Here is a 26,795-nt window from a genome sequence, read left to right on the forward strand (position 1 = left end):
GCTCAGGCAGGAGCGCAGTGGTGCAATCTCGGCTCACCGCAACCTCTGCCTCCTGGGTTCAAGCGATTCTCCTGCCTCAGCCTCCCAAGTAGCTGGGATTACAGGCATGTGCCACCGTGCCCGGATAATTTTTTTTGCATTTTAGTAGAGACAGGGTTTCACCATATTGGTCAGGCTGGTCTTGAACTCCTGACCTCAGGTGATCCACCTGCCTCGGCCTTCTAAAGTGCTGGAATTACAAGTGTGAGCCACTGGGCCCGGACTTTTTTTCTTTCTTTTTTTTTTTTTTTGAGACTGAGTCTCCCTCTGTCACCCAGGCTGGAGTGCAGTGGCGCGGTCTTGGCTCACTGCAGCCTCTTCCTCCCGATTTTAAGCGATTCTCCTGCCTCAGCCTTCCAAGTAGCTGGGATAACAGGTCTGAGCCACCATGCCCAGCTAAATTTTGTATTTAGTAGAGACGGAGTTTCACCACATTGACCAGGCTGGTCTCGAACTTCTAGCCTCGAGTGATCTGCCCACCTTGGCCTCCCAAAGTGCTGGGTGAGATTACAGGCATGAGCTACCATGCCCGCTGTAAACTTAAAGAAAAAAAAACAAAAACTTAAAGTTTTTTTTTTTTTTTTTCAATGGGGTCTCACTATGCTGCCCAGGCTGGCTTTGAACTTCTGGGATCAAGTGATCCACCAGCCTTAGCCTCCCCAGTAGCTGGGGCTATAGTGCACCACTGCACCTGGTTTACTAATCCTACACTTCAACATTTAAAAAAATGCATTTGACCTGGCGCAGTGGCTCACGCCTGTAATCCCAGCACTTTGGAGGCCGAGGTGGGTGGATCACGAGGTCAGGAGATTGAGACTCTCCTGGCCAACATGGTGAAACCCCGTCTCTACTAAAAATACAAAAATTAGCCAGGCATGGTGGCATGTGCCTGTAATCCCAGCTACTCGGGAGGCTGAGGCAGGAGAATCGCTTGAACCAGGGAGTCAGAAGTTGCAGTGAGCTGAGATCGTGCCATTGTACTCTAGTCTGGCAACAGAGCAAGACTCCATCTCAAAAAAAAAAAAAAAAAAAAAAATGGCATTTAAAAACTTTATTCTGGCTGGGTGTTGTGGCTTACGCTTGTAATTCCAGCACTTTGGGAGGCCAAGGTGGGTGAATCACTTGAGATCAGGAGTTCCAGACCAGCCTGGCCAACATATAATGAAACCCCGTCTCTACTAAAAATACAAAAATTAGCTGGACATGGTGGCACAAGCCTGTAGTCCCAGACACTTGGGAAGTGGAGGCAGGAGAATCACTTGAACCTGGGAGGCGGAGATTGCAGTGAGCCGAGATCGCGCTACTGCAATCCAGCCTGGGTGAACAGAATTAGACTCCGTCTCTAAAATAAATAAATAAATAAATAAATAACTTTATTCTGAAAAGGGGCTTGTGGCACAGAAAAGATTAAGAACCCCTGTTCTGGAAGAGGGGTCAGCCATGCCCAGTGCTGCTGGCACGTGCGAGTGCGAATGCCTGCTGCATCTGTGTGCACACGTGTATAAGGGGTGCAGGTGCATGAGGGGCGGCAGCTCTCCTTGGGAATGCACACGTGAACACGTACGTGTGTTCAGGGGCAGGCAGGGGAGACGTGCGGTGGAGGACAGGTCTCCAGGGAGGCTGGAGGAGAATGTAATCCACACTGGTGTAGCCCTCACCCTCTCACTTCAATGGCTGCTTGGGGGAAGGGGGGCATCCCAGGCACGGCAAGGTCCCAGAGGAGGCATCTGCAGCCCCTGCCCAGGAGTCAAGGAAGGCTTCCTGCCTGCATACTTTCTGTGTGATTGGGCTCCCGAGGCTGGATCAGCCCACAGACAGTGGGACCCTGGCCCCCAGGGGCCTGCCTGGCCCTTCTCTTCAACAATGATGGAAGCAGCTGTGTCTGGCAAGTCTCTTCAGCTGGAGCATCCTTCCTGTGGACCGTCCACCTTGGCTTTTCGTCCCAGCTGGCAGCCTCTGTTTCCTGCCATTGCCTCCCCTACTCCGCTGTCTGCGCTGGGTAATGAAGCTTGCTAGGTATTTGGGAATCAGAGACTTTGACCAAATCCAATGACTTCTTATACAATGGGGATTCCCAGAAGTGGGGCTGTGGTAGGAACAAGGAAGGGCTCACTCCCTTGTCCCCTCCTGCAAAAGATCTCAATGCACTGAGATGGCATAGCTTATAAGCAGAACCAATCATGCCATTTGTCATGTGGGGAGTTCCTTGTCGCTGGAGGCATGTAAGTGGAGAGAGGCCTGGGACCATCTGCCTGGCAGGTCTCTTCATTTTATGGAGCAGCTTTCTGTCTCAGCTCAACCACTGTGTCATCTTGGGCAAGTGCTGTCCTCTCTGGGCCTTCATTTTCATGGCCATAAAGTGGGGTGTAATAATGTCTGCCATGCCTGTCTCCCGAGGCAGCTGTGGCCACAGGTGGAACGAGGCTTAAAGGAGCATTAGAAGACAGGAGGGTATGAGGTTCAAATCCTGGCTCTGTCCCTCACTGGCTGTGTCCTTGGGCAAGGCTAAGGAACAGAGATGATGCCCATTCCTGCAGGTTGTTGTAAAGGTTCCTGTGGGGTTTGGCAATAGCAGGTGCCCTAACAGGTGCCTGTGGTTTATTTTATTTTATTTGATTTATGATTATTATTATTTTTTGAGACAGAGTCTTGCTCTGTCACCCGGGCTGGAGTGCAATGGCGTGATCTCGGCTCACTGCAACCTCCGCCTCCTGGGTTCAAGCAGTTCTCCTGCCTCAGCTTCTGGAGTAGCTGGGACTACAGGCATGCGCCACCATACCTGGCTAATTTTTCTATTTTTAGTAGAGACAGGGTTTCACCATATTGGCCAGGCTGGTCTTGAACTCCTGGCCTCATGTGATCTGCCTGCCTCGGCCTCCCAAAGGGCTGGGGATTACAGGTAAGACACTGTGCTGGCTGATTGTGGTTTTTCAATAGTTGCATTTTTGTTTTTCCTTAAAGCAGTTGCTCTTCATTTTTTTTTTTTTTTTTTTTTTTTTTGAGACAAAGTCTTGCTCTGTCACCCAGGCTGGAGTACAGTGGCACCATCATAACTCAGTGCAGCCTTGAACTCCTGGGCTTAAGTGATCCTCCTGCCTCAGCCTTCAAAGTAACTGGGACCACAGGTGCATGCCAGCACACTCAGCTGTTCCATTTTTTATTGAGGTTAAATGTACATGTTGAACTCACAAATCCTAGTGTGCAGTTCAAGGCATTTTCATATAAGTCCTCTCCTGGGGCCACCACTCAGGTCAAGAAGAACATCTCTAGTCTCCAAAGCTTCCCTGTCCCCCACCCGCCTTGGGTACTCCCCAACGTTACTGCTCTTCTGACCTCCTTCACTGTAGATTGGCTTCTCCTGGCTCTTAACTTCATGTAATTGGAGTCGTGCGTTGTTTGCTCTGCTGCATCTGGCTTCTGTTTCCCAGTAGAGATCCCTCCATGCTGTTGTGTGTTTCAGTCGCCTGTCCTTTTCATGGCTGAGTAGTACTCCATGCGGGCTTCTCATGTGTGGCACTGGTGACATTTTGAGCTGGATGATTCTTTGTTGTGGGGCTGTCCTGTACATTGTAGGGTGTTTAGCTGCATCCCTGGTCTCTACCCACTAGATGCCAGTGTCCTATCCCCTCAAGTGTGACAACCAAAAATGTCTCCAGACACGGCCACATGTCCCTTGGGGGACAAAATCATCCCCAGTTGAAAACCACCACCCTACCCCATTCTTCTGTTGATGAACACCTGGGTTATCCCTGGTTGGGGCTCTTACCAATAACACAGACGTGCCTGTTCTGGGACGTGGCTTTTTGCGGGGTGTGTGAGCATTTCTCTTGGGTATGCACCCAGGAGTGGCCCTGTTGGGTCCTAGCATGGGCCTATGTTTGGTTTTAGTAGAAGCTGCTGAGCAGCCTTCCAGAGTGGTTGCTGCCTGTAAAGATCAGTCAATGATCTTTTGATGAATGATGAAGTTCATTCGTTTATTCAATGAATGAATAAACGAATGAACGAATGAATGTGTGACTGAGTGTCCTCCCAAAACCCCAGGCTCTGAAACAGCTGATGTTCAAAATGGCGGCCACTGTTGCTCAAACACATGCTACACCGTCACACATCATGGGTGGTCCCGGAACAGGGATGCACACAGGCACCTTTGGGGAAGGAGCTGAGCCTGGTTCATCTCAGCACCCTGAGGCACAGGCCATGTATTCAGCAGGTGGTCCTTGGATGCTTGTAGGCCTGGCGTCAGAGGAGCACGGAGTTGGCCCAAGAACTGGGATCTGGAACCTCAGGCCTGGAGGGCCTGAGGCCTGAGCTCCCCCTCCTTTGGGTTCACTGGGGACCAGCAGGAGAGGGACACTCCGTGTAGGTGCTGGTCCACCTTCCCTACCTCCCCGATCCAGGAGGATGGACCCCCCCAGCCCCTTTTCTCCACCTGATTTATTTAGACAACTGAAACGCACCCTGGGATATGGATCAGATTTTAGATTTGACAAAAATAAAAACAAACTTGGCCACCCCCGCCAAACCCAGCTCTCCCGCCCCCACCAGCCTCCTAGAGCCCCCCGAATCACAGAAACTGACTGTCGCCTGGGCCTGCAGAAGGAGGGTGGTGGTCGCCATGGTAACCGTGCAGGCCTCTGGCTTGGCTCCTGGAGAGGAGGCTGCCCTGCGGGGCCTGCCCGGGCGCCGGGCACTGCCCCTCCACACAGTTGCTCTTCTAGCTGGGAACTGGCAGGTTTGAGGGAGCCCCAGCATAGTGGCTTCCCTAGTGACCCTGTCCCCTTAGTCCACATCCTGACCTTCTCAGGCCTTGGTGGCTAGGGTGTGGTGTGGTTATGATCTGGCTTAGCCGGGTTTTGATCCGGCTCAGCCTCCTCCTGGCTGGGGGACCTTGAGGCAAACATGCCCTTGCTGGCTTCCCCTCCCCTTCTTTCTGCAGGTAGAGCTTTCCTTCTAAACCACAGCAGGGGCTGGAACATCCCTCTTCCTGACCCCACTGCATACAACACAGGCCTTGGCCCCCAGCAGGGACACAGCCAGACGGGCTGCCGGCTGGGCTCACCACTGACCCAGCCTCCACTTCCCTTTGCCTGGCTGGGAGGCTCAGAGGGAGACAATGTGGGAGGGGAGGAAAGAGCAAATATTCCATGAAACCCATCTCAATTGTGGGTCCCTCGTATCGCAGACACTGAGCTGGGTGATGGCAGGATGTGTGGATGAGAACATGGGATTTGCAGCCAGTGAGAGGCAGTGCAGATCCTGCCCCTGCCACATACCACGTGAGTGACCCTGGAACCAGCTCCTGTGGCCTTAGTTTCCTTTCCTGTAAAGTGGGGATAACGGTGGTATCAGCCAGTTTGGGAGAACTCTGCTGATGTTGCAGGGTGACCCTGCTCATTGCTAGGCCTGAATTGGTTGACAGATTCTTTTTGATTTTTATTTTTTGAGATAGGATCTCGCTCTGTCGCTCAGGCTGGAGTGAAGTGGCTTGATCTTGGCTCACAGCGACCTTCATCTCCTGGGCTTAAGTGATCATCCCATCTCAACCTTCTAAGTAACTGAGACTACAGGCACGCGCCACCACAGCTGGCTAATTAAAAACAATTTTTTTTTTTTTTTTGGCAGATATGAGGTCTCACTATGTTGCCCAGGCTGGTCTCAAACTCCTGGGCTCAAGTGATCCTCCTGCCTTGCCCTCCCAAAGTGCTGGGATTACAGATGTGAGCCACTGCACCTGGCCTGGATTCTTTTTTTTTTTTTTTTTTCTGAGACGGAGTTTCACTCTTGTTGCCCAGCCTGGAGTGCAATGGCACGATCTCAGCTCACTGCAACCTCCTCACCTCCCAGGTTCAAGCAATCCTCCTGCCTCAGCCTCCTGAGTAGCTGGTATTACAGATGCCCGCCACCACGCCCAGTTAATTTTTGTATTTTTAGCAGAGACGGGGTTTCACCATGTTGGCCTGGCTGGTCTCCAACTCCTGACCTCAAGTGATCTGCCCGCCCCGGCCTCCCAAAGTGCTGGGATTACAGATATGAGCCACGGCACCCGGCCCGGCCTGGATTCTTTACAAAAGGCTGTGGGCGAAGATTCAGTATGCCACAGGACAGATGTCAATCAAAGGGACTGTACTAGCATCTCTTCTTTTTTTTTGTTTTTGAGATGGAGTCTCGCTCTGTCACCCAGGCTGGAGTGCGGGAGTGCGATCTCAGCTCACCGCAACCTCTGTCTCCTGGGTTCAAGTGATTCTTCTGCCTCAGCCTCCTGAGTAGCTTGGATTACAAGTGCGCACCACCACGCCCAGCTAATTTTTGTATTGTTGTTTTTAGTAGAGATGGCATTTTGCCATGTTGGCCAGGTTGGTCTTGAACTTCTGAACTTAGGTGATCTGCCCACCTCAGCCTCTGAAATTGCTGGGATTACAGGCGTGAGCCCCTATGCCTGGCCACATCTCTTATTTTCTACTCAAGGTAATATGAAGTAACCAGTGGGTAATACCAGCGTGAGATTCTTAGTCCTCTCCTGGGGAGGTGGCTTTTCCTTTTTTTTTTTTTTTTTTTTTTTTTTAAAGCCCACAATGAGAGACCCCTTGGTCCTGTTATAAGAGAGGATGACAATAAAAGTGGCTCTCTGGTGCACACAGCGTGGCAAGCCCTGGTCCCAGGAGCCCACAGCTACTGGGGCTCTTGCCTCCTGTGCTGGCTGCAAGGTTTAAATGAGATAACGCACGCCAGTTTGTTTTTGTTTTTTAAGATGGAGTTTCATTCTGTCACCCAGGCTGGAGTGCAGTGGTGCAATCTCAGCTCACTGCAACCTCCACCTCCCGGGTTCAAGCGATTCTTCTGCCTCAACCTCCCAAGTAGCTGGGATTACAGGTGCCTGCCACCATGCCCAGCTAATTTTTTGTATTTTTAGTAGAGACAGGGTTTCGCTGTGTTGGCCAGGCTGGTCTTGAACTGCTGACATCAGGTGATCTGCCCGCCTCGGCCCCCCAAAGTGCTGAGATCACAGGCATAAGCCACTGCGCTTGGCCATGCATGCTGTTTGATTTGGAGGCTCCTTGGCAAACAGACACTCAGGGGCACTGAAGAAGTGTTTGCGATTGTCACCATTATTACCACCGGCAGGCTGGTGCCTGGCACACAACAGGCATACAATATAAGCACATTCATTCCCCCTGCTCAGCTCTGAGATCCCAGTTCTGAAGACTTTGAGAGATGTGGTGGGGGGGACATGGGTAGGAAGTGGGGCTGAGGGCCCAGGCTGTGCTGAGGCGCTGGGAGGCTCTGGAGCAGCACCCAAGGACCCTGAATGTTTTTCTCCCCCAGGCCTGCGTGCTTGGGACGGCTTTGCCTGCCAAGGAAACTCGATTGATCGCATCACCATTGATCTGTTTCTCCATCTGTGTTCCTCAAAGGCGCTCAGGGCTGCCCGTCAGGGATCTAATCAGCTTAAAGTGATGGTGCTGTGGCTGTGCCGAGTGTGTGGGGAAACGCAGAGGGTTTCCGTGTGAGTTTGAAAAATCGACTGTGGCTTGGGGACCCCTGTGGGTGGTGGGGAGTCTGTTGTCTGAGAGTCACTTCTGCTCTGGGCTTGCTGTGGAGCTGGGACAGGTTTCTGCCCCTGTTTTCCATCAGTGGAATGAGGGATTGGAGCCGTTGTTCTCTAACGATGCTGGCAGGGCTGCTCTGTGGCAAAGGTCACCCCGACTGCAGTGAGGGCCTGATGGGTGAAGTAGGCGAGGCGGCTGGGCCTCAGATACCCGTTGCAGGGCTTTAAGCCTTGCTGTGAGAGGCAGTTGGGAGCCATCAAAGACGTCCTGCCCTCGTGGCACTAGCACTCCAGCCCTGCCCCCTCTGTCACCCAGAAATCCTGCTACACCTTGGGGCTCCAGCTTCCTTCAGGTTGTCCCCGAACCTCATGGCTTCGCTTGCCTGTGTTCTCAGAGAGTACCTCAACACTTGTGACTCATGGTGGAAGCATGAGGTGTCAGGCCAGGCTGCAGAGTGGCTCAAGCCGGAGACCTTGACTCCCCCCACCACCCTCCTACCCCACGCTGCACTGTCTGGTTTAACTTCAAGGAGGGCTGGTGCTTTTGATCCCTGAGCCAGTGGGGAGTGTGTCAGGAACTGCAAGCAGTGATGCCAGTTCTGGCCTGACTTCTAAGCCTCCTGGGCTCTTGGAAGGGGCCCAAGCTATGCCATCTGGGATTTCCCCGGGCACCTCTGGGCAAGGGCTGAGACCGTCCATCGCTGAGCAGCCCAGGGATGAAAGCCACTCCATCTGCCCCCTGGGGGGACCCAGTGCAGTGGGCGAGTTAGATCAGCCACACAGGCAGTGCTGTGCAGCGGCTACCAGCACTGCCGTGAATCAGGCAATCTGGGCTGCTCGGGGACTGGGTGACCTTGTGTGAGTGGTGTCAACTCTCCAGGCTTGTTCCTCATCCGTCCCCAGGGGATTGTGAGAGCTGAGGTCATGTCCCTAGGGTGTCTGGTACACAGTCGTCAGAGTTACTGCCAAATTCATTACCGTGGTATGTGCTAGCCAGGGCAGGTGGGAGCGCTTCTGGAGAAGAGGCTGAGCCACAACCTTGTGAGGGACAAGAGGCACATCCGGGGAAGCTTCAAGAAGAGGTGACCTGCGAATTGGGCTCTGAAAGAGTCTGCCTGCTGGAGAGGTGGAGGAAAGGGAGAGCGCAGGCAGAGGGTGTGTTTGGAGAAAGCGAGGAGTTCAGTGCGTGCTGAGGCCAGTGAGCGGTAAGACTGCAAGGATTCATTGAGGCGAGAGTCTAGGCCTTGCGTACCAGGCTCGGGAGGGTGATGGGGAGCCATGGGAGGTTCTTGAGCAGGAGAGAGGCATCTGGAGACTGTGTTTCAGGCAGATTAGCCTGGCAGTGGCAAAACAGCCTGGAGGCAGGAAAAGCCTCCAGCCTGAGGTTTTGTGTCTCAGCTCTGCTCTTTTCCAGCTGGTTGACCTTGGGCCAATCTGTTTCCCTTTTGTGTCTTGGTTTCCTTATTTGTAAATGGGGCTTATAATAGAGCCGTGAGGATTAAATGAGATAACATTTGGAAAGTGTTCAAGTTGTGTTGGGCCACAGCAATTGCCTGGTTATCGTGTGGGGCAGATTGGAGGGGCAGAGAGCAGAGCTGGGGGATAAGGAGGATGCTGGGTCAGGGTCCTGGGGAGACACACTGAAGATGGGCTGAGAGGCCTCGGGAGGGAGGAGAGCCATGGGCAGAGACAGGTCGTACTTCACAGAGGAGAGCGCTGGCCTTGGAGTCCAGCAGGCCTGGTGTGAATCTCTGTGCCAGTACTTCCTAGCTGTGAAGCCCAGGAGAGCCCCCTGATTTCCCCGTGTCTCAGCCTTCCTTATTTGTAAAATGGGCCTGCTGACCTCCACTGCTCAGGGCCTTGTTGAGGAGGCAGCAGGGGCACCAGGCTCCTGGGAGACACCGCTAAGTGCACTTTGAGCCTGAAACTGGCAGGAAGGGCAGAGGGAGCAGAGGATGGGGCTGGAAGGAGAGAGCACACGACAGGAAGAGGGGAAAGGCGAGGGGGATGGGGGATGTTCTCTGGTAATTAGAACGTTTGAACTTCAAAAAAGTTAATTAATGATGAAGCTGCTGCTGGAGCCAGGCTCAGGCTCGAAGGGGGCCCTGGCAGCGACTGAAATTAATTACAGGCTATGGCAGGAGAGTGGCAGTGGGGTGAGGGGACAGGGAGGAGCAGGGCTGGGGCCAGGAGGAGCTGAGGAGTGGCCACGAGGAGGCAGCATCCCAAAGTGGGCAGGGCTGGGGATGGGAGGGAGGATGTTGCCATGGAAACCAGGTCACCTCTCCCACTCCTCTCTGGGTGGGGTCCTGCTGAGGGTTTGGCTGGTGTGGCTACATCCCAGCTAAGGGCAAGGGCTTTGAAATGGAGGGGTGAGGGGTTTGCTTGGAGACACTCCCGAGTCCCCGGATGTTGGAGTGAGCAGGGCCCGTAGAGATTTACAGTAGCACACCCCCTTACCCACAGGGGACACATTCTGAGACCCCCAGTGGATGCCTGAAGCCACAAATAGCACTGAACCCTATATTTACTGTGTTTTTCCCCTATACCTATATACCTGGATAAAGTTTAATTGATAAATCAGGCATTGTAAGAGATGAGCAGCAACCAATAATAAAATAGAACAATCAGGCCGGGCGCGGTTGCTCATGCCTATAATCCTAGCACTTTGGGAAGCTGAGGCGGGCAGATCACAAAGTCAGGAGATTGAGACCATCCTGGCCAACATGGTGAAACCCTGTCTCTACTAAAATACAAAAAAATTAGCCAGGCATGGTAGCACGTGCCTGTAGTCTCAGCTGCTCAGGAGGCTGAGGCAGGGGAATCGCTTGAACCTGGAGATGGAGGTTGCAGTGAGTCGAGATCACGCCACTGCACTCCAGCCTGGCGACAGAGCAAGACGCTGTCTCTAAATAAATAAATATAAAAAATAAAATAAAATAAAATAGAACAATTAGGCTGGGCACAGTGGCTCACGCCTGTAATCCCAGCACTTTGGGAGGCCGAGGCGGGTGGATCACCTGAGGTCAGGAGTTCAAGACCGGTCTGGCCAACATGGTGAAACCCCGTCTCTATTAAAAATACAAAAGATTAGCTGGGTGTGGTGGCAGGCGCCCGTAATCCCAGCTACTTGGGAGACTGAGGCAGGAGAATCACTTGAGCCCAGGAGGCAGAGGTTGCAGTGAGCCAGGATCTCACCATTGCCCTCCAGCCTGGGCAATAAGAGTGAAACTCCGTCTCAAAAAAAAAAAAAAAAAAAAAAAAAAAAAAAAAAGAACACGTACGATAATCATGTACGATAATCAAAGTTATGTGAATGTGGTCTCCCTCTTTCTCTCTCTCAAAATTTCTTACTGTACCGCACTCATACCTAATTTTGGGCCACAGTGGACCATGGGTAACTGACACGGCAGATAGTGAGGGACAACTGTATCTGTTCATCCGACAGATGTTCACTGAGCCACCTACTAGATGTTAGGGCCGTGAGTGTAAAGTCCCTGTCCCCCTTGGAATGCAGATTAGAGCAGTGGCAGAGACAATGAGCGTGTCAGCAAGACAGTGGCAGGGCGTGAAGAGGGCGTGTGGCAGCTGGGGGTGATGAGGTTGGGTGGAGACTTCTCAGAGGAGGTGACCATGATGCTAGAAGCTCAGCCCTTGAAGTGGGAACAACACATGCAAAGACCCTGAGGTGGAGTGTCCTGATGTCACTCATTGTGTGTCCGCGGAGCGGCAGGAGCCAGTGAGGTCAGGGCGGAGGGAGATGGGGGGGCAGGGCGGAGGGAGATGGGGGGGCAGGGCGGAGAGAGATGGGGGGGCAGGGCGGAGAGAGATGGGGGGGCAGGGCGGAGGGAGATGGGGGGGGCAGGGCGGAGGGAGATGGGGGGCAGGGCGGAGGGAGATGGGGCAGGGCGGAGGGAGATGGGGGGCAGGGCGGAGGGAGATGGGGGGCAGGGCGGAGGGAGATGGGGTGTCAGGGCCCAAGGAGATGGGGTGTCAGAGTGGGGCCCTGCAGGCCAGGCAAGGGCTTCAAAGTTTGTGCTGAGAGAGCCCAGGAGCAAGGGCAGGGTTTTGTGCTGGGGAGGGAGGTGGTCTTGCTGATGTTTTTAACTGCCCACTGCTGCTGCAGGAAGGGTGGTTTGGGGGGGAGGCCAGGGCAGACCCAGGGTGCCGATGGGGAGGCTCCTGGTCATCCGGTGTAGGACCTCCAGGTTCAGAGACAGGGAGGGGCTTGCCGAAGACCTCAGAGCCAGTCAGTGCTGGGACTGGAGTTCAAATGCAGGTCTCCTGGCTTCGTTGTCTTGTTTGCTGCTTTTACTGCATGAGAGCCCCTGTTTCCTGACACTCAGTTTCTGGGGGAGGAAAGGGGGTTGCATAGGTGGGGTGTGGTGAGTTCCATCAGCATCTCTCCTCTTACAGAAGGAGAACCTACTCCTGACTCCAGTCATTGCCTGTTAAGGTCAGTCAGGCTGCATGGTCTGGAAGTTCACCTGGGTGTCTGACTTCAGTCATTCATACTATGTGCGGCTCAAGTCCATTTCATCCTGGGTTGCCTCTTTTCAAGTGGGCACAAATTTTCTGAGGCCCCGGGACTCAGTCAACTGGAGATCCCCGTTGGGGAGATCTGAGCAGGCTTCGGATTTCTCATTGGTATGACAGGCGGGGGCTGGGAGTGACACAGCCCTGAGCTCCTTGAGGCCTGACCTCCCTGGTCCTGTGACTGGGAGGATAGAGAGTGGCGGGACTGAACACTGCGGGCTGTGTCCTAAGGATGGGTAGGAGATGGCCCGGGAGGGAGGGAGGAGGGCATTCGTGGAAGGGCTCTCAGCAGTGGTGAGGAGAGCAGCCTGGCCAGGTGCAGGAGGGGAGCCCATTCACCCCAGCTGCAAGCTGTGCCCAGAGGCCCTGCCCAAGGCCAGGTTCACAGCCGGCTCTGGATCCCCTCCGCGGCAGGAGACCTTCTGCCTGGCCAGGACTGAGGGGGCCCAGCCCCACCCCCTGTGGTGCAGGCCTGGGCTGGGCTTGGTGCAGATGTTTTGGAGTTAGGTGATGAGCCCTACCTGAGCCCTAACCCTGGCAGTGGGCAAGGAGAGAAGGACGGGGCCATCCAGCCAATCTCAGCCCCACTGGAGGGCCCTCTGCGGGCTCCAGACCCAGACCTTGGCAGAGATGGAGGGAACATGGGTCAGGCGAGGGAAAGGTGGTCAGAGAAGGGAGGCAGTGACAGTCAGAGGGTGGTAGTTGGGGTGGAGAGGCTGGGATAGCCCAGAGTTCCCTGACAGCCAGGCTTCCGGGAACCTCTCCCTTCCCTGGGCCTGACGGGAGCTCTCAGGCTGGGGCAAGGAGTGGGGTCCTGCAACTGGGGGCCTAGTGGATTTGGCGCATATGGCCATCTCTGTTGTGATAGGGGCAGACTGGCACCACAGGCTTTGAGCTGTTTAAGGGATGGCACCCAGAGGGAGAAGAATGAGGAATGGGGTGTATGACTGCCTGTGTGTGTGGTGGGTTGCGGGTATTACACTCTAGGGTGCACCCCAGCCCCCACGGGCGGTCCCATCTGCTGCTTTGTCCTTGACTTGGTGTGCACATGGTTTGAATGTGTCAGCATGCTGGTGATCCTGCTGAACTGCGTGACACTTGGCATGTACCAGCCGTGCGACGACATGGACTGCCTGTCCGACCGCTGCAAGATCCTGCAGGTGAGCCGGCCGCCCCGCCCCGCCCCGCCCCGTCCTCATCCTCCAGGACCCGGCCTATGCCCCGCCCACTCCACACCCCCGCCCCGTGTCTTGGCCTTGCCCCGCCCACTCCATGCCCCGCCCGTGCTCCGTGCCCTTCCCTGTCCTGCGCTGCCCCACCAAGTGCTGCCGCACTCAGCCTCCATCAGCCGCACTCACTTGGCTGACCCTTCCTCACTCCCAGCTGGTCTTACCTATTGCCCTTTGGATCCTCTCTTCCCTTTATCTCTCCTCTCCACCTTGGAGCCTCTACCTTAGTCCAGGCCTCAATCTTCTCCCACCCGGGTGCCCCCACCAGCCTTCTCCTGCACCCCCCACATGCACACCTGCAAAGCACAGTGACCCCGACTCTCCTCTGCCTACAACCTGCACAACCTGCACTTCCTCCCCCGTGCTCTTGGAGTAGAGGCCGAGTTCACACCCCTCCCTAGACGCCCTTTAGGAGCGGGCCTCTAGTTTTACATTCTGTTATCTCCTGAGGTCCTGGGGTTGGGCTTGACCTTTGGTACCTGACATAACCCCGTGCAGAGCATGTATACGGGTAGCACAGATGTTAGGGTTGTACCCATTTTACAGATGTGGAAACACTCGGTGCCGCTCCCCGGGAAAGCCAGATTCCTCCCGGGAGGCATTGCTTTCTGCCTCTTGGGTTTTTTTTTTTTTTTTGAAACGGAGTCTCGCTGTGTCGCCCCAGGCTGGAGTGCAGTGGCGCGATCTCGGTTCACTGCAACCTCCGCCTCCCAGGTTCAAGGGATTCTCCCGCCTCAGCCTCCTGAGTAGCTGGGACTACAGGCGCCCGCCACCACGCCCAGCTAATTTTTTGTATTTTTAGTAGAGATGAGGTTTCACCGTGTTAGCCAGGATGGTCTCGATCTTCCGACCTCGTGATCCACCTGCCTCAGCCTCCCAAAGTGCTGGGATGACAGGCTTGAGCCACCGCGCCTGGCCTCTGCCTCTTCGGTTTCTATAGGACTCAGTAGCTCCCAGGCAGCACTGGACCAGAGTTTCCCCGGGCACTTGGTAAAAATCCAGACCCCTGACCCCATCTCAGACCTGCTGAAGCAGAATTTCTGGGTGAGTCTGGGGTCCGAGTGGATAACAAGCTCCTCAGCAGCCCTGAGCCCCAGGCCTGGTTAGTGTCATGGTGAGTTCACTGAACAAGCACCTCTGTGTCCTCACCACTGGCCTAGCCCTGGCACACAGTAGGTATGTGGCACCTGTTTGTTGAATTGAGTCGGCTGCAGCCCTCACTAATCCTGGAAACAGGAATTCCGCCCAGGCCCCGCCCTCAGGAAGCATAATCTCATAGCCTCCTTTGCGGGCAGAGGAAGGCAACACTGAGGCCTGTGCCTGGGGGCTACTTTGAGACAGCTGCTTCCATGGGGGCTTTGGGGTCAGACCCACCGGAGTTTCAATCCTGGTTCTGCCACTTATCTGCTGTGTGACCTGTGGGGCAAGTTGCTTAACCTCTCTGAGTCTCTGTTTCCTCACCTGTAAAATGGGACTACCCATGGGGTCCTTGGGAGAATTAGGAGAGAGAATGGGGGTCAAGTGTGTAGCCAGTGCTTGGTAATTATTAGGGAGAATATGGGACAGCCCCTCACCCCACCCCCACCTGGGGCTCTTCTATCTGTCCCCAGGCTTAGGGAACAGATAGAACGGGCTGTATGACCTTGGGCAAACTCATTCCCCTCTCTGGGCCACAGTCTCCTCATCTATGAAATGACTGCATTGGACTGGGATCACTGAGGTTCTCCTCCTGCCCAGGAGGAGTTTCTGGGTATTTCCCAAGCCCCTTGCATCCATGCGGTGTCCCCACCTCACACTGTGGCTGCAACCCCTGGGCCCTGCTCTGCAACCTCACCCTGTCCCTTGCTTCCCTCCTCCTGCCCCTGCAGGTCTTTGATGACTTCATCTTTATCTTCTTTGCCATGGAGATGGTGCTCAAGATGGTGGCCCTGGGGATTTTTGGCAAGAAGTGCTACCTCGGGGACACATGGAACCGCCTGGATTTCTTCATCGTCATGGCAGGGTAGGTAGCGCCCGCCAGGCAGGTCCTAGCCTCTGGTGCACACCAGGCATAATTGAGAGAATCCAGGGCTTCTTGCCGATGGCGATGAAGGGGGATCACGGTGGTGCGTGGGACCCTCCTGGACCCCTGGGCTGGGAGGAATGATGGACAGACAGACATTCTTTTCTCCCTTCCTAAGTTGTGCGTCCTCCAGCACTGCCAGCGGATACTGGGTGTGTTTATGCTAATTAATGATATGACCTTGAGAGAGGCACTGATGCTCTCTAAGCTTTCATTTCCTCATCTGAAAAGGGGAATAACAATAGTAGCTGCGTCAAAATGAGCACCCAATAAATGCTAGCTGCTAGCTGTTAGGATTGCTATCCTGGATCTCTCGTCATGCCAGAGACCGAGCACAGACTGTGGTTATTTCTACCGAGACACAAGCTGCCGTCAGGGACAGGCCTGGTTACAGCTGAGCCGATCTGGAGCGTCTCGGACCCTGCTCTGGGCCTTGTGCCTGCTTTCCTGGGTCAAACCCATCCATGCATTCATCCACCAACCAGGGACTGAACAACTTGCTCCCCAGTGTTGGCGCCGTCCTAGCTGCTGGGGGCAAGGAGGAGAGCAAGCCAGACACAGGCCTTGTCCTTCCTCCTCCTGTCTCGGGGAGGCACCCACCTGCTACACCAGTGGGTGTGCCTTCACACACGGGGACCAGGCGCTGGGCAAAGCATGTGGTTTGCTGAGAGCATTTAACACAGGAGCCTGACTGAGCCAAGCTGGGGACTTGGGGGCTCGAGAGCTTCCTGAGGAGGTGACGCGGGAGAGCTGAAGGATGAGGAGACGTTAACCGTGCCCAGGAGTGGGTCGTTATTAGGGCAGAGGAGAGAGAAAAAGGCTGGAGGCTGTAAGTGTGTGTGCGAGAGAGGATGTGTGAGTGTGTGTGTCAGTGTATGTGTGCGACCTCGTGTGTAGAATGCTATCGAGGAGGTGTGACCTTTTTGATTCAGTAGACGCATGGCTGAGACGGGCAATCAGGGTGTAAGAATCCCATCAAGTATCTGCTAAATTCCACAGATATGTTCTGAAGTGAGGTGATTTGTTTCACTAGGGTTTTAAAAAAGTTACACCTCTTCTAAGCTTGCTTGCCCTCTCGCTTTCTCTGCCTGCCTGCCTGCCTTCCTTCCTTCTTTCTTTCTCTCTCTCTCTTTCTTTTGCCCGCCCTTCCTTCCTTCCTTCCTCCCTTCCTTCCTCCCTCCCTCCCTCCCTTCCTCCCTCCCTCCCTCCCTCCCTTCCTCCCTTCCTCCCTCCCTCCCTTCCTCCCTCCCTCCCTCCCTCCCTTCCTCCCTTCCTCCCTCCCTTCCTCCTTCCTTCCTTCTTTTTTTGAGATAGGGTCTCACTCTGTCACCCAGGTTGGAGTGTGGTGATGAAATCACAGCTCACTGCAGCCTTGACTTCCTAGGCTCAAAAGATCCTTCCACCTCAGCCTCCTGAGTAGCTGGGACTGCAGGCATGTGCTACCAACCCTGGCTAATTTTTCTTTTCTTCTCTATAGAGACAGTGTCTCACTATGTTGCCCAGGCTGGTCTTGAACTCCTGGGTTCAAGCTATCCTCCCACCTCAGCCTCCCAAAGTGCTGGGATTACAGGTGTGAGCCACCGCACCTGGCCTCTAAGCATCTTTTCTCAATCACTGTATTCAGTTTTACAAACACATTGTCAACAGTCACTTAGACCTATATGGAAGCTACTCTGGTTTCCTGTGGTTTCCTGAGCACTGTATCCTCCTCTTAGTCACGTTCTTCATTTTCATTCTTTTTCTGGTTTGGCTGGAGAACATCTTTAAAGTAGTTTTTTTTTTTTTTTTAAAGAAAAGGTGTTTGGATAGTGTCATTTTTCAATCTTGCCTGTCCAAACATATATTCCTTTGATCTTTGAGTGTGGACAGTTATTTGTGCTGTTGTAGAGTCAGAACACTGCACACATCCTGCCATTCAAACCTACACTATAGTATTGCAGGTGAGTCCAGTGCAGATCTGGTTCCTCTTTCTTGGAAGATGATCTTCTTTTTCCTCACTAGAAGCTTGTGGGCTTTTCTCTTTACCTTCAGAATCAGACCTTCCTCTAGGGAAGATCTAAGTGGGACTGTAGAGAACTCAAGACTGGTGCTTTTGGCCAGGTGCAGTGGCTCACCCCTGTAATCCCAGGATTTTGGGAGGCCGAGGCAAGAGGGTTCCTTGAGCCTAGGAGTTTGAGACCAGCCTGGGCAACATGGTGAGACCCCATCTCTACAAAAAATAAAAAATTAGTCGGGTGTGGTGGTACACTCCTGTAGTCCCAGCTACTCAAGAGGCTGAGGCTGGAGGCTGGGCTCCTTGAGCCCAGGAGGTTGAGGCCGCAGTGAGCAGTGATCGTGCCATTGCACTCTAGTCTTCAACAAAGCAAGACCCTGTCAAAAAAAAAAACCAAAAAAAAACACTTTGTTTTTTGCTTTCATGCTCTCCTTCATCTCAGAAGAAAGTTCTTCCATCTCTTCTTTGGCTATGGCCCATTATTCTCTGCTGTCTCCTTCTGGAATTCATGTCATATAGATGTTTCTGTCCTCTATCTTTTGTCCATGTCTTTCCCCTTTTCTTTCACAGATTTTGTTTGTAATATGAGAAATCTTTGACTCGGGCTTCTGAATCACAAGTGGGCTTTTCAGCAATGTCCTTTCCCCTATTTACTGCCCCTATGGAATAATTCATTTCCTCAGTGTCTTTTTAATTCTCAAGAATGCTTCTTGTTTTTGGATTTCTTGTTTTTCAGAGTACCTTATGCCTGTTCTTGTTTTATGGATGCCTGCTCTTGTTTGATAAATACAATATTCACCTGAATCTCCTTATATATTAATTAGGCTTCTTAAAAGTCTTTTCATGATTCTGGAAGTAACCCTGTATCAAAGTATAATTTCTGAAAAGGTAAAAAAAAAAGTGACCCTTACACAAATCTTAGAATGAACGTATACGGCAGATTTATCCAGCTCGTTAAGGAGTAGGGACTCAGCAGATGGTAATCAGCAGAATTAGGAAAACAGACATTGGAGAAAGAATGTAGGAAGAAAGTGAGATTAGAGTCAAAGCTGGTTAATAACCTACAGGGTAATAAACCATAACCTTTGGAGTTATCTTTTGGGCAGAAATCACATACATCTCTGCCAGATAAAAATCTACAAGTTAAAATGTAACTTCACAGCATCCAGACCTTTAGTGAACAGGACATTGTGAATCAAACAAAGGTATATTCTCCCTGGATAATGAAATAATCTTTAAGTGGCCTGTTAAATTATGCTTCAAAATGACATTGTGAGAAATAGTGCCCTCCTTTTGCTGTATTTCCAAGTTCTAGGATAATTTTTCCTAACTCTTGTTTCAGGGAAGTCATTTGTTCTGCTGGCTCCACTGACTGACTCCCATGGGCACCCCCACGCTGCCCTTTTGACTTGAAGCATTCTGTATTGCTTAGCGATTCTTTCCTGTCTGCTCATATTTATAAATAAAGACGATGAGGCTCTAAGCTGAGCAGGGTGAAGAGCTGCCTAGCTTCAGCATCGTGGCGAGCTCTCAGTTTGACATCTTCTTTTGGTCCTTGAGATGGGGGCTGGATGAGGCGAGGTCTGCAGGCCAGCATCCTTGGGAGATCAGGGAGGGCTGGGCATGGGGCTGACATGCAATGTGTGCAGTCACACAGGGCCCCACGCTTGGGTCTGTACTCTGCTGTCACTATTTTGAAATTCTTAATCATTTATGAACAAGGGGCCCTGCATCTTCACTTTGCACCAAGCCCCACAATGATGTAGGTGGTCCTGGCTGAGGGATAGATGCAAAGGAGACTTTTTTTGAGACAGTTTCATTCTGTCACCCAGGCTGGAGTGCAGTGGTGTGATCCCAGCTTACTGCAGCCTCACCCTCCCTGGACTCAGGTGATCCTCCCACTTCAGCCTCCCAAGTAGCTGGGACTACAGGCACATGCCCCATGCCTGGCTAATTTTTTTTTTTTTTTACTTTTTAATTTTTTTGTAGAGACAAGGTCTCACTATGTGACCTCCTGGGTTCAAGTGATCCTCCCACCTTGGCCTCTCAAAGCGCTGGGATTACAGGTGTGGCCACAACCTCAGCTGACTTTTTTGCTAGAGTCATGAGCACTCTCACTGCCCAGCTATATGCTGGATTCGGGAACTCAGGTGAACAGGACCACCCCGTGCTCAAGGTTGTTCCCATCCTTTGTGCCCAGGGATGGCGTGGGTGGAGAGGACAGGACGGGGAGTCACAACCCTGGCTCCAGAGCCCAGCCCTCCAGTCCCCCTCTCACCCAAGACCCATCCCCAGAGCTGCCCACCCATCCCCCCCAGTCCCACCCAGGCCTGGTGCTATAAATGTTCTGTTTCCCCAGTAACCGGCCTATTTCCTCCCTTCCTCTACCTCCCCTTCCCCAAATTAATTACTAGCTCTTTCTTCAAGCTGTGGAGGCAGACATAGCACTTCCGAGTTGGAAGGTTTCTTAGAGGTCACGGCCTTCATCTCCACATCTGGTGTAACCCTCATGGCAGGTGTGTCTGAGACTGGGGCCTGCCTCTGTTCCCAGGCTGCCCCTGCAGGGAGCGCAGTGCCTCACCAGGCGGCTGGTCTCAAACTAGGACATCCAAATGCACTAGAAAGCTCTTTCTTTCATGGAGCTGAAACTGGTCTTCCTGTGGCTCCCACCGGATGGTACCATTCATTCATTCATTCATTCATTCATTAAATTGACCTTTACTGAGCATCTACTACATGCCAGGCCTTGGGCAGAGCAGTGGGGGCATGAAGATTAACAAGACAGGCCCTTTGTGATTTCATGGAACTTTCAGTTTGGAAAACAGAAATAAAACACATCACCACAGCTAAAGTCTAAATTGGGATCCATGCTGTTGTTAGGAAGCATAGAGGGCCATCAGGTCATGCAATGGGGTCCTGCTTTTGAATGGGGGGGGTGTCACTGTATGTCACCCTGAGGGACAGACCTGGGGTAGGTAAGAGCTGGCCAGGCAGAGAGCTGGGGGAAAGGGAGTTTCAGGCAGGGGGGAAGCATGCAGGAGGCCTGAGGGGGTGCATGAGGAAGGGAAAGGTGAGTGACAGGGGATGCTGGAGCCCAGGGTTTCTGTGGGGTGGGTGCTAAGAGATGAGGCCAGAGAAGGGGCAAGGGCTTGATTGCACAGGCAAGGTCCAGAGGCTGCAGGGATGGTGTCACTGACAAACTCACAGCTGTCCTTCAGAAGTTGGGGGGTGGTTCCTGTCCTCCTCAAGTCTCCCCTTCCAGATGAAATGTCCCCAGCCCTCCCACTGTTTGTCAAAGGACAGCGTTCATCCCTCACCTGCTGGACTCGCTTCAGGCTGTCTCTGTCCCTGGCAGGAGAACGGGATCTCACCCTCCCAATGACAGCTTATGGGGTAGAGAGAATGGGCTGCCCTCGCCCCAGTGATGTGTGGGATTGCGGTGACCTGGGGAGTGGCCATGCTCCCTTTTGCCATCAGGTCATGTTCACTCTCCAAACCAGGTCTCTCCCACCCTGGAACTAAAAGTCGGTGATTTTTAAAACCCACGTGACAAACGTTGCACTTACTGCTGTTGATTTCGTCTCACTGTGGCCTCTTGGAGTCCCGAGGCAGCCACTCACTCCATGTGCTTCCTGTACTCGCGCAGCTCAGGATAGTGAGTCCTGTGGCACCGCACTAGACTCTTCCAGTGTGTGACAAAGCCCCTGTCATCATGTCTATTTGTGTTTGTTTGAACCCAACTCTTTTATTTATTATTATTTTTTGAGACAGGGTCTTTCTCTGTTGCCCAGGCTGGAGTGCAGTGGCGCCATCTTGGCTCACTACAACCTCAGCTTCCCAGGTTCAAGCAATTCTCATGCCTCAGCCTCCCGTGTAGCTGGGATTACAGGCATGTGCCGCCATGCCTGGCTAAGTTTTGTATTTTTAGTAGAGATGGGGTTTCACCATGTTGGCCAGACTGGTCTTGAACTCCTGACCTCAAGTGATCCCCCCTCCTCGGCCTCCCAAAGTGCTGGGATTACAGGCATGAGTCACTATGTCTGGCCAATCCCAACTCTTTGTCTTATCATTTAAGCTACACTTTTCTGCCTCTGTCCATTAGGAGGTCATGAACTATTCAATCACATTCTTGCTGAACTTGAGACGTTCTTTATCTATGTATCTCCCTTGGTGCATCATGCTGGTAATTCTATCTCCTCCCCCAACCAGAAACAAAATGGCCATTGCCACCTGTGGGGAGGGGCCTGGGCACTTCTGTTAAAAGCCTCCCCAAGAATTCTGATGTCTGGTCTCTGGGGGTGAGCCAGGGGTGGAGGGTGAGGCTACTGGGATCTCTCCAGAATGAGGCTTGCCAAGGACATGGCTGATGTGGGCCCTGTCTTGGATGAGTACAGAGAACAGGAGGTGCCTTACATCTGAAAGACTTCGAAAGCTTCTGACTGTGTGGAGAATGGAACAGCTGAGTGCAGGGTGTGCACAGATCAGGAACGGGAACCGCCCCACTCCCTAAACACATGCACAGCCTTTCACCCCTTCTCAATGCTCCTCCAACGTCAGGGAGCAGCAGGATCACTGGGGCATGTGTTAAAAAGCAGATTTCTGGCCTTAGCTCAGGGATCCACTACCAGCAGGCATGGCAGAGCCTAGAAATCTGCATTTTAACCAAATGCCCAGGTGGCCCTGATGTGGTCTGTGGGCCACCTATGGAGAAACTACAGCTCATTCGACTGTCACAACAGCCCCTAATCAGGAGCACTGAAAGGTAGAGGTCATGATTCCCAGTCTGGGAACCGCAGGAAGGGGAAGAGAGATAGGGAGGGCTCCATCTCTGCATCTGTGTCCAGGATTTGAATAATTCTCATGACAGGTAGAAGTACTTTATGAACAGAACAGTGGGAACTCTATGTAAGAAGTTCTGTGATTGGCCGGGCACTGTGGCTCATGCCTATAATCCCAGCACTTTGGGAGGCTGAGGCGGGCAGATCACCTGAGGTCAGGAGTTTGAGACCAGCCTGGCCAACATGGTGAAACCCCATCTCTACTAAAAATACAAAAATTAGTCCGGGTGCGGTGGCTCACACCTGTAATCACAGCACTTTGGGAGGCCAAGGCAGGTGGGTCACCTGAGGTCAGGAGTTCGAGACCAACATGGTGAAACCCTGTCTCTACTAAAAATACAAAAAAATTAGCTGGGCGTGGTGGCGGACACCTGTAATCCCAGCTACTCAGGAGGCTGAGGCAGGAGAACTGCTTGAACCCAGGAGGCGGAGGTTGCCATGAGCCCAGATCGCACCACTGCACTCCAGCCTTGGCAACGAGAGTGAAACTCCATCTCCAAAAAAAAAAAAATACAAATACAAGTTCAAAAATTAGCCGGGCGTAGTGGCACGCACCTGTAGTCCCAGCTGTTTGGGCGGCAGGAGAATAGCTTGAACCGGGCGGTAGAGAGGTTGCAGTGAGCCAAGATTGCACCCCTGTATTCCAGCCTGGGAGACAGAGTGAGCCTCAGTCTCTAAAAAAGAACTTCTGTGATCACCCAATCCAGTGGTGTGTGTCAATTGTTCCAGCTACTCGGGAAGCTGAGGTGGGAGGATATCTTGAGCCCAGGAGTTAGAGATCAGTCTGGGCAACATAACGAGAACCTATCTCTTCAAAACATTTTTTAAAAAAGAGTTTCTATGATCATTAATAGTATTAATAAAGTAATATTAGTAACTTAGCACCTTGGCTAGAGGGTGAGAAGGAGAGGCTGGGTTAGGACTTGTATCCTGGGCTGAGTGCAGTGACTCTTGCCTGTAATCCCAGTACTTTGGGAGGCCGAGGTGGACGGATCGCTTGAGCTCAGAAGGTTGAGACCAGCCTGGGCAACATGGTGAAACCACAGCTGAAAAAAAAAAAAAAAATGTGCGTCTATAGTCCCAGTTACTCAGGAGGCTGAGGTGGGAGGATTGCTTGAGCCTGGGAGGCGGAGGTTGCAGTGAGCCAAGATTGCGCCACTACACTGCAGCCTGGGTGACAGAGTGAGATCCTGTCTCAAAAAAAAGAAAAGAGAAAAAAAAATTTATTGTACCCAGGAAACATGGTCTCTGGAATGCTGGGAACAGCTTCTCCACCCTGACTCTTACAGACTCTTGGGAAACAAAAAGCCACTAAGAATTGTTCCTCAGCTCTGGGCTAGGGCTTTCTAGAAAGATCAGGCAGGTATGTCCCTGCTGAGGTTGCTGGCTGAGAGTTCCTTTTTTCCAAAGTGTCCCATCAGTGGGACTTTTAAAGGCAAAGGTAATTTAATTCTCTGATGCCTCCTCTAGGAGTGTGATAAAAAGAAGGACACTGACTGCTGAGTGCTCACACGGTGCATCATCCTGTTGAATGGTCAGATAAGCCCTGTGAGGGCTGTGGTCAGTTCCATCTCACAGATGAGGCAGTGACAGGAGTAACTTGCCTGAGGTCACAGGCTGGTAAGGGGCAGAGTCAGGAGTTGAACCCAGGGAGCTTAGCTCTGCCAATTCCACCAGGATTGGGTCCTGGTTCAGTGTGACTTGCTGGGTGTATTTGTCAGGGATGCATCTGGCTGCAAGTAATAGAAAACCCAACCAACAGTGGTTCAGGCAAATCCTGAATCCGTTTTTTTTCTGACATAACACAAAATTCTGGTTACTGGTAATAGTTCTGCAGTGTGGGGGCTGACATCCTTGTGATTTTCCAGGCCTTTCTTTCATGGTCACAAGGCAGCCGGTGAAGCCGTGGGTGTCACGTCTGAATTAAAGACAGGAAGGAAGGGTGAAGAGTGACAGGGCATGTCCACTTGGATCAGGAAAATGAGATTTTCTTTCCGGGATCCTTCACTTCCCTAGTGCATTTGGCCAGAACTGGGTCTGATGGACACCTGAGTGGCAGCAAGGCTAGGAAAGCAGAAAGCGTCATTGAACTTGGCTAAATCAAACAAGAGTTGTTCCTTGGGTTCAGGCAAGATCACAAGAGAGAGAACGCACATCATGGGGGCACTCCGAGTCAGCCACATTCCTCTCCTCGAGCCTCAGTTTCTTCACTCACCCTCTGCCAAAGCTGTGGCTCTACCATGTCTGCAAGCCCTGGTTAGAGCTTCTGGACCTCTGCCTGTGCTGGCTGGGCAGGCGCAAGGGCAGGGCTCTGTTGAGATCTCTAACGTCAATACCAACCTATGCAAGCTCCACAGAGCCCAGCACCTGTCAGCAGATCCCGCTGTGGTCATGGGGATCAGAAGGCAATCACTTGGATGCCCTTTGGAGCTGGCCTTCCTGCACAGCTCTGTGTGCACTATTGGTGGGTAAGGGAAGCCCTCCAAATGTCTTGAAGCCCAGGGCACCCTTCTGGTGTTGTCATTGACTTTACACTCTGATCTATCCTGGACTTACAGGTCTGTCTGCCCTGCGGCTGTGGATGCTCAGATGCACTGGGTGCTCTGAGGGCAGGGCCAAGGCGAGTCATCATCCTGAAGTCCCCAGAGCTGTGGAGGCATCATTACATGTTTCCCGTCTGTTGCACCCAGGCTCTAAAGAGCTGGGGAGAGGATATCTGGAGCCATTTTCTTTAAGCTGAGCTGCCGTTGGGTGGGCGTGGACCGGGTAAGGTTCCAGTAGGAACCTTAGTGTGTTTTTCTCATTTGCATATGGGATGGGGTGGGTGATGGTCACTGTGGAGGCTCGTTTCCATGGAAACAGGATGGTAGCTGCCATGTGTGATGTTGGGGGAAGTCACCAGAGATTCTCTGGCCACGGGCTGAGGTGCCTGACATGAGTCAATCAGGAATCGGGAAGGACTATCTCTGTTACATGGGACGGAAACTCTGAACCTGGTTTATGGGAGTCAACTGTCTCCTTTACTGAAAAGCCAAGGGGTCTCCAGCTTCAGGGCCCGCTTGCTCTGGAATCCTGAAAAATGTCTCTAGATGGTGTGTGCTCCTATCCCACAGCTCTGCTAGTCTGTGCTGACCTCCATCCCTGGAGCTCTCACGGTGGCAGGGTGGTGGCAGGCAGCTCGGGGCTCAGAGCCTACTCCCTCCAGTTCAGACACACCTTTCCTTTCCTAGCAGTTCCAACCAGTCCTGGAACTGAGCCTCTTTGGCTTGGATTGGCTGGTGTGGGGCATGTGCTCATTCCTAAGCCAATCACTGAGGGTGGGGTGGGCAGAGCTCCTATAGGCCAGACGGAGGTGAAGGCTCACCTCTGGCAGGATGTGTCAGCTGTGCCCCTATCATGTGGCTGAGGGTGGGGAGGCTGGTCAGGGAGGCTGGAAAGGGATGCTGGACAGGAAGGATCCCAGGCCAGGCCTTGTTACTCTTGGAGTTCACAAGGGCGCCCTGGCTGGTGGAAACCAAGCCGTTTAGGTGGCCTACCATGAACTATCATTAACTGACTGAGCCGGGCTCTTTTACACCCATGATGGCATTACATCCTGACAATCCCCAGAAATTAGTATTGTTAACCCCATTTTGCAGATGAGAAAATGGAGTGTCAGAGAGATTGGCAGCCTGCCTCAGGACACACTCAGCCTTTATGGATCAGATCTGGGATTGCTCAGGTCTGGCTGCCCCCAGGGCTCGTGCTCACCCATGACATGAAGGGGTTGTACCTTTCCAGAGGCTGAAATATAAGCAGTTGATTTGCCTCTGATGACTTGGAAGCCTCACTAGCCCTCAGAAGGCAGTGAGGTGAGTCCCCTGAGAGGAACATCTCCCCCAGACTCTGGTAGAGCCAAAAGCATCTCTGCACCACACAGAACCCACTCTCTGGTTCCCAGCAGCCATTCCCACCTGCCGTGCTGCCAAGACTACTCTGGAGTAATGGAGCTAAGTTTCACGGGAGGCAGACATCATGAGGCATACACTAAAATTATTCATTGTTTATCTGAAGCTCACATTTAACTGGGAAGCTTCTATTTATCTGGCACCTCTACCCAGAGATAAACCACTGGAGTAAAGTCACCTGAATGGAGGCTTGGAGAGAGAAGATCCAGGTCTTCTGCCACTGAGGTTCCCGGAGCTGCCCTGGTTCTCACCTGCCTGGGTTCTGTCTTTGCAGCCCATCCTTCAGCTTTGTGGCCAACCCAGCATTCTTCCCCCAAATCTCCCCTGTACTCTGAGCTTGGCCTGAGTTGGTTTCAAAGCATCAGTCAACTGGGCTTAATAACCTCTGTTCTTTGGCCTCATAGGTTTGTGTGAGGGACTATGAGTGTTGCTGTGGTTTGAATGTGTCTCCCATAGTTCATGTGTTGGCAACCTAATCCCAAGTGCAACGGAGTTGAGAGGTGGGACGTTTAAGAAGTGACCAGCTCATGAGGACTCAGCCCTCGTGGATGGATTAATGCCATTATTGTGGGAGTGGGATGGTTATCGTGGGAGTGGGTTCCTGA

At 52.7% G+C, this 26,795-nt stretch overlaps 1 protein-coding gene across 3 annotated transcripts in view; it reads left to right on the forward strand.

The window, feature by feature from the left end:
* CACNA1I (calcium voltage-gated channel subunit alpha1 I) overlaps positions 1-26,795 on the forward strand; it is a 133,076-nt gene that overhangs the window by 28,323 nt on the left and 77,958 nt on the right. For 2 of the 3 annotated variants that reach the window (XM_054470170.2, XM_054470171.2), the window contains exons 1-2: positions 13,175-13,281; positions 15,219-15,352. In XM_054470170.2, the coding sequence (XP_054326145.1) occupies positions 13,189-13,281; positions 15,219-15,352 (227 nt within the window). In that variant the 5' untranslated portion in view covers positions 13,175-13,188. Of the gene's footprint in view, positions 1-13,169; positions 13,282-15,218; positions 15,353-26,795 lie in introns of those variants that run through there. The other variant, XM_054470172.2, reaches the window with a different exon arrangement.

The sequence above is a fragment of the Pongo pygmaeus genome, chromosome 23 (genome assembly GCF_028885625.2).
Source record: "Pongo pygmaeus isolate AG05252 chromosome 23, NHGRI_mPonPyg2-v2.0_pri, whole genome shotgun sequence".
Lineage (NCBI taxonomy): Eukaryota > Metazoa > Chordata > Mammalia > Primates > Hominidae > Pongo > Pongo pygmaeus.